Source organism: Scophthalmus maximus, chromosome 2 (genome assembly GCF_022379125.1).
Source record: "Scophthalmus maximus strain ysfricsl-2021 chromosome 2, ASM2237912v1, whole genome shotgun sequence".
NCBI classification, from domain to species: Eukaryota; Metazoa; Chordata; class Actinopteri; order Pleuronectiformes; family Scophthalmidae; genus Scophthalmus; species Scophthalmus maximus.
In genome coordinates this window covers 26,907,501-26,915,000 of record NC_061516.1, presented here as the reverse complement: position 1 = coordinate 26,915,000, position 7,500 = coordinate 26,907,501, and the positions used below count along the sequence as shown (strand labels likewise).

Genomic DNA, 7,500 nt, shown 5'->3' with positions numbered 1-7,500 from the left:
GGTTCAAGTCACATCCTACGTAACACAATTTACACTGTTGTAAAATGTGTGTGTGTCTGCGTGTGTGTGTGTGTGTGTGTGTGTGTGCTACCTTCATGGTGGGGGGTGCGGTGCGGGGGGGTGAGGGGGGGCAGTCGGCCACAGGATCATTGGAGATGGTCAGGAGGTCCTGTTTACTGAAACACGGGAAAAGAGTTGTCAGGATCAATAATCAATAATATTAATCACCCGTGATCTAAATGACTTGGTTTTGTCGTCGAACATCAACAAAGTGCACATGAACCCTGATGATGACAGTCGGGAACAAAGCCTGAGTCTCAAATTAAAACTGAATCCAAGTTTTAATTAAATCTGATCTAATCTAATTTGATTTTATCTAATCTAATTGTCTATTATACACACATACAGTTTATATACAGTATATATAATCATAATAATAATAAATTTCATTTATAGATCCCATCATCCCTCTGAAACCCTTATTATTTTCCTCGCTCCCGTCGTGTCCCGTTAAAAATCCAAATTAGTTTCACCAAACTGACATTTTCACTGAAAAGAGATAAAACTGGAACAGCCAGAGGGCCGACAGCCGCACTGTGTGTGTGTGTGTGTGTGTGTGTGTGTGTGTGTGTGTGTGTGTGTGTGTGTACGTGTGTGAGGGACGTCAACATATTAAAGTCAACATTTTTTTTGAACTAAAACCAGAGGTCTGGAATAATCAGGTACTGAAGATGTTCACATGTTTACAGTAACAATCAGTGTCAATCAGGTCAAAGCTTCAGTTCCACCAGGAAAGATGATAAATATTGATCCTTACATATCCTGAGAAAAGGAAACATGTTTGATTAACATCCACAGTAACAGTAATAAATATGTTAATTTATGTATTTATGTATTTCAGCCCATCCCCCACATCGCTGTCTACGCTCTTTACGCTCTCTTAATCTGCATCGACGGCAGGACGACAGTTTTCTGTCGATAATTGGTTGTTTTTTTTAACCACAAATGTAAATAAAGATTAACAACATGAAGCCAAATCATCAAGGTTACCTTCATTTTTTTCATATACAGTCAGTGATTGTCTTTATATACAGTCAGTGATCGTCTTTATATACAGTCAGTGATCGTCTTTCTATACAGTCAGTGATCGTCTTTATATACAGTCAGTGATCGTCTTTATATACAGTCAGTGATCGTCTTTCTATACAGTCAGTGATCGTCTTTATATACAGTCAGTGATCGTCTTTATATACAGTCAGTTATCGTCTTTATATACAGTCACTGATCGTCTTTATATACAGTCAGTGATCGTCTTTCTATACAGTCAGTGATCGTCTTTATATACAGTCAGTGATCGTCTTTATATACAGTCAGTGATTGTCTTTATATACAGTCAGTGATCGTCTTTATATACAGTCAGTGATCGTCTTTCTATACAGTCAGTGATCGTCTTTATATACAGTCAGTGATCGTCTTTATATACAGTCTCTGATCGTCTTTATATACAGTCAGTGATCGTCTTTATATACAGTCAGTGATCGTCTTTATATACAGTCAGTGATCGTCTTTCTATACAGTCAGTGATCGTCTTTATATACAGTCAGTGATCGTCTTGATATACAGTCAGTGATCGTCTTTCTATACAGTCAGTGATCGTCTTTATATACAGTCAGTGATCGTCTTTATATACAGTCAGTGATCGTCTTTATATACAGTCAGTGATCGTCTTTATATACAGTCAGTGATCGTCTTTCTATACAGTCAGTGATCGTCTTTATATACAGTCAGTGATTGTCTTTATATACAGTCAGTGATCGTCTTTATATACAGTCAGTGATCGTCTTTCTATACAGTCAGTGATCGTCTTTATATACAGTCAGTGATCGTCTTTATATACAGTCTCTGATCGTCTTTATATACAGTCAGTGATCGTCTTTATATACAGTCAGTGATCGTCTTTATATACAGTCAGTGATCGTCTTTCTATACAGTCAGTGATCGTCTTGATATACAGTCAGTGATCGTCTCTATATACAGTCAGTGATCGTCTTTATATACAGTCAGTGTTCGCCTCTATATACAGTCAGTGATCGTCTTTATATACAGTCAGTGTTCGCCTCTATATACAGTCAGTGATCGTCTTTATATACAGTCAGTGTTCGCCTCTATATACAGTCAGTGATCGTCTTTATATACAGTCAGTGATCGTCTTTATATACAGTCGCTGATCGTCTTTATATACAGTCGGTGATCGTCTTTATATACAGTCAGTGATCGTCTTTATATACAATCAGAGATCGTCTCTATATACAGTCGCTGATCGTCTTCATATACAGTCACTGATCGTCTTTATATACAGTCAGTGATCGTCTTCATATACAGTCGCTGATCGTCTTTATATACAGTCAGTGATCGTCTTCATATACAGTCAGTGATCGTCTTCATATACAGTCAGTGATCGTCTTCATATACAGTCAGTGATCGTCTTTATATACAGTCACTGATCGTCTTCATATACAGTCAGTGATCGTCTTCATATACAGTCAGTGATCGTCTTTCTATACAGTCAGTGATCGTCTTTATATACAGTCACTGATCGTCTTTATATACAGTCAGTGATCGTCTTTATATACAGTCACTGATCGTCTTCATATACAGTCAGTGATCATCTTCTTATACAATCTGTGGATTTTGAATCCAGTAGAAACCCAGTTCTGGATCCTGAGAACAAACAAAGGTCACGATGACCCAACGAGATGAGAAGAACAAAAAGGAGGAGACAAGAAACCTGCTGAGAGGGAAAAGGTCACTTGACTCCGTGTGTGTGTGTGTGTACATCCAAAGCAGTGTAACGTGATAATACAGAAGTTCACTTAAAACTTTTTTACTTTAAGAATATCAGTTTGATACTAAGTATATCAGAATCAAAGTGTGTGTGTGTGTGTGTGTGTGTGTGTGTGTGTGTGTGTGTGTGTGTTTGGGTGTGTGTGTGTGTTTGGGTTGGTGGGTGTGTGTGTGAACCTCCTGACCTTCAGTTTAAAATAAAACCAGTTTCATTTTTAACTTGACTCTCAGCTGGCACGTTATCTCCACTGACAGCTGTGTGTCACAGCCGATAACATCAACTCCGAGTCACACACACACACACGCACACACACACACACACACACACACACGCACACGCACACGCACACACACACGCACACGCACACGCACACACACGCACACGCACTTTTTCCCATGAAGTCGTTGCTGGTTGGGAGTCGGTTCACACTCACGGTGAATCTTCCTGTGAGACTATGGTAAATGTCATTCTGTCGTTTGTGCATCATTCACAGAATCAAGGTGTAAACAACCGTAAATGAACGAGAGAAGAAGAGAAACATGGAACGACATCATCAAGGAAAGATGAGAAGGACGACGACGACGGAAACAGGCAGATCGGCTCATTTTCAAATTTAAATAGCGTCGCTCATTTTATATCACACGTCTCTTTACAAACGACAGAATCCTCCGTGTTGCTGATTTACAAATTGTGGTAAATAAAGTCCAGTTCAGTTCCTGGACGCTTTTGTTTTGAAGATCATGACTCGGGACAAATGTGTCTGCTGATTTCATGTCATCAAGATTAGAGCCCGACCAATATGGATTGTTTGGGGTGGCTGGTGGATATAAAATGAAATTCAGAAACCAATATATTTTTCAGAAAGGCAAAGCCGTTTCCCTGTCGGCACAGTTCCTGGTAATTCTTCGTCATGTAAAGTCATGAAAAATACATGTGTGATTTTCCTTCTAACCCCGATGCCTCCCGGCCTCCGAGGAAACTTCAAAGCTGATCATTAAAATTTAAATTTAACTCTCAAGTTCCACCAGAACTAAACAGTTAATACGTACAAACGCACAGTGGAGGGGTTTCGTGTTCTAACTCTTCAGAGTGACTCCTCTCAGGCAGCAACTGCCTCCAGTTCATCTCTGCACAGTTGAAACAATCCGACAGCAGCGTCAGGATTCAGTTGCCGACGAAGCTTCACTGAAGATTCTCCTGCCGAGATCTGGGATCTGGTATCCATCTCTTGAATCCCCAGAGTGGTGATCTTTACACCAAAGAGGTCCAGTAAACTAAACTGGACTGGATGCCAGAGCCCTTTGAGCTGCCATACCCCACAGGTTGGTCTAAATACGAACTAAAATCCAAATCCTCTAGAGACTAAGACCTGAACTTACCCTCCCCAGTCCACCAACGATCCCACAAAACCTTCCTAGTGAACCCCAGCGACCCAACTAACAACCCTCATCCAAGGACTCAGCAGCAATCCCGCTACACCTCAGCTCCCTCTTCACATGGAGTCAATCACTGCGTCAAGTCTTTGTGAATGTTGGATTGTCGGTTTGAGAAAGTTACAAAAACAATCGGACGTGGCTCGTCCAGTTCTGACGTCAGACATCTGGGGTGAAGTCGAATTGTCAAATTTGCTTGTAGGAAGTTTCCTAAATCTTGAAATGACCCAGAAGGATTTCATGGGCAGACATGATGAGGGTTGTTCGGATTCTCTAAATGCTTAGATAAGGTGCTTCCTTTCCTATCTCCTTTAGCAGAGGGTACTGGACCTACACATGAATCATAACGTGATGTCACACGCTGGTAAAAAACTGAAACATGCTGATGGGGCTGTGGAGGTTTTTGTAGTTCATCTTCAGAAATGTGTAGTTTCACCACGACAGACGCATCAGTAACATCCACCGTCACATGACGACGTAGTTTAGTGAAAGTGGCGTCAGATTCTCTGAGCAGCTGTCGGCTTTTCTTAAGTCATATGAATCCTCCTTTACATCTTAACACCATCTTTTCCTATCTGCTATTCCTTGACCACAGTGGAAAACATCATGAGGTCAAGGAATAGTAGATAGGAAGAGACGATAGGAAGGACGATCTGAATCCACCCCTCGTGTAACAGGAAGAGTTTTCAGATCCAACCAGGACCACATGACCCTGACTCTCATCCCCAACACGTCAACCTCATCCGCCTCAGGGTGCAGTGGGGGTCATGATCTGATGAAGCCACCAGAACCACATCATCAGCAAAAAGCAAATCCTGAGGTCACCGCGTCGGACATGCTCCGCCCCCCCGGCTACACCTCGAGAGACTGTCCATGAAAATCACAACCCCAGTGGATGACAAGGCAGAGGCCTCAGTCCAAGTCCTCTGCCTCCAGCAGGGAAACATGGAGCGATTATCCTCAGTGCACGTCTGAAGCTGACAGAGCGTGAACAGACAACGCAGAGCAACGAGCCAGTGTCTCTCAAACATTTGGAAGAGATTCAATTTCAAAGCAGGGCTGAAGGGCTTCCTCTGCGAGAAGACCAACAGGCTGAGCTGACACACAAACAACACTGAATCAACTATGACATGTCTTGTAGTTCACACCCCACACCACCAGAGGCCAGAGAAATGCCCCAAACATTTTGTGTGAAAGGGGCAGTAAGTGATTCTGGAGAAAGCTTGTTTCTCTCTTTGTTGTTGTTCTGGATTTTAGTGCTCTGGCCGCGAAACCCACGATCTCCGGTATTTGAGTCCGAGGCACTAACCACAAGGGCCAAAGCACCGCGTTGGAGCGCCACCAGCTAGCACGTCTCTTAAGGTGTCGACGAGTGATGTTGACAAACTGCACTCGTGTTATCGTGAGGTACGTTCTTCACCATTTTTTTGTTTTCGATTTACAGAGCCTGGGCCGAGCCGCAAACCCGGATTATTTTTCTCATAAAAGCGACAGCTAGCGGACAGTGAGGAAATCCAATGCACTCGAATCTGTGCTGGGTGGTGCCATTGCACCTATTGGACAGTACCAGCTGTCAATCACACTGTATCCACGCTCCAATACATCCAGTTCTTTATAGCCTATTTCACTGTAAATTAACCATAATGTACAAAATGAACATCATGTGTTGAAGAAGACTTGAAACTAGAGATTGAACCATAAACTCCTCAGGAAAATGTTTAATGACGTTATAAATCAAGTCATGTTCTCATAGGGTCGCCCTCTGCTGGTCAGTACACAGAATACAGGCTTCTGCATTGGCTTCACTTTCCAAACCCTACAGTCTATTTTTACAATCAGTCTCTGCAGGTAACACTGGTGACAGATGACACTGTAACTTTCGGGACATGTTGCTCACACCTCCAGGCGTTTGCTGCTCTGCATCAACGTCAACAAATCACTGACTTTTCAGAAACGTGTGTCTGTCCTGCACCTGCAGCGACGACCTTCACTTTTCCATGGAGGCTATTGGTTGGTGACAAGTGAGTCACTGATGTCAACAACAGCACAACAAGGAAAGGAAGCGACAAAACCAACAACAACAACGGGAAGAGGAGTGGTGCTGGATTGAGTTTCTAGACAGACGGACTGTCTGCAAACAAACACACACACACACACACACACACACACACACACACACACACACACACACACACACACACACACACACACGGGGTAATGCATTTTGGGGAAATGTGATCTGACTAATATGTGAATCTATCTATCGATCTATCTATCGATCTATCTATCTATCTATCTATCTATCATCCCCTTGCTGTTGCAGGTTTTGTATTTTCCACCTGATGGAGTTGGGTCACAGCCGTCCGTCGATCAGCTGATTTAGTGTTTGTGTTGTTGCTAAAAGCTGTTACACATAAACAAACTCAACATGAGTAAATAAATATAAACAAATATAAATATACAACCTGACGTTTACTGTTCAATAATCAACACTCAAATGCATCAGCGGTCAGATCAGAATGTTACATATACGCATGAAAAAAAATTAGGACTGTAAAACTGAAACAACGCAGCGCCACGCACACACACACACACACACACACACACACACACACACACAGATGGAGGATGGAAGTGCCAGACTCACCAGTGGTCGTGCGACATTGTTGCGTTGCCGTCGGTTACTGAGCATCTCATTCAAATCTAATACACCAGTACTCTCTCTCTCTCTCTCACCCTCTCTCCAGTCTCTCTCCCTCCCTCTCTCCCCCATAGCGTCACAGGGACCAGCAGGATTATAGCTCCTTAATCAGAGGGAGAGAGGGGGGGGGGGGGGGGGGGGGGAGCAGGAACACTGAGAGGAAAAGAGAGAAGTGAGGGATGAGACTGATTCTTATTAAAACCTCCGATCACACCAGAAGCTTCCAGGTGAAGCTGTGACGTCATGACGTCGTCAGGTCGTTTCTCGTGTGGTGACACGACGTCATCGCTTCTACGCTCTCTTAACAGAACTGAGGGGTGGCGTCCCTCAGGGCACCGTTCTCGGCCCCCTGCTGTTTTTCTACACGCAGGAGCGTTCAATGAGCCCGTCGGAATCATCAGCCATTGAAACTCTACAGAGGAGATGACTGACAGACCAACGCCTCATCCACCAGCACACAACAGATACATCAGCAAGCAGCACCACAAACAACATCGTGAAAATTCAATGAGAACATTTCA

At 43.1% G+C, this 7,500-nt stretch overlaps 1 protein-coding gene across 8 annotated transcripts in view; it reads right to left on the bottom strand.

Moving 5' to 3' along the window:
* LOC118300218 (rap1 GTPase-activating protein 2-like) overlaps positions 1-7,500 on the bottom strand; it is a 22,827-nt gene that overhangs the window by 9,045 nt on the left and 6,282 nt on the right. For 6 of the 8 annotated variants that reach the window (XM_035624450.2, XM_035624452.2, XM_035624454.2 and 3 more), the window contains one exon: positions 92-176. In XM_035624450.2, coding sequence (XP_035480343.2) covers positions 92-176 — 85 coding nt within the window. Of the gene's footprint in view, positions 1-91; positions 177-6,925; positions 7,066-7,500 lie in introns of those variants that run through there. The other 2 variants (XM_035624453.2, XM_035624456.2) reach the window with 2 other exon arrangements.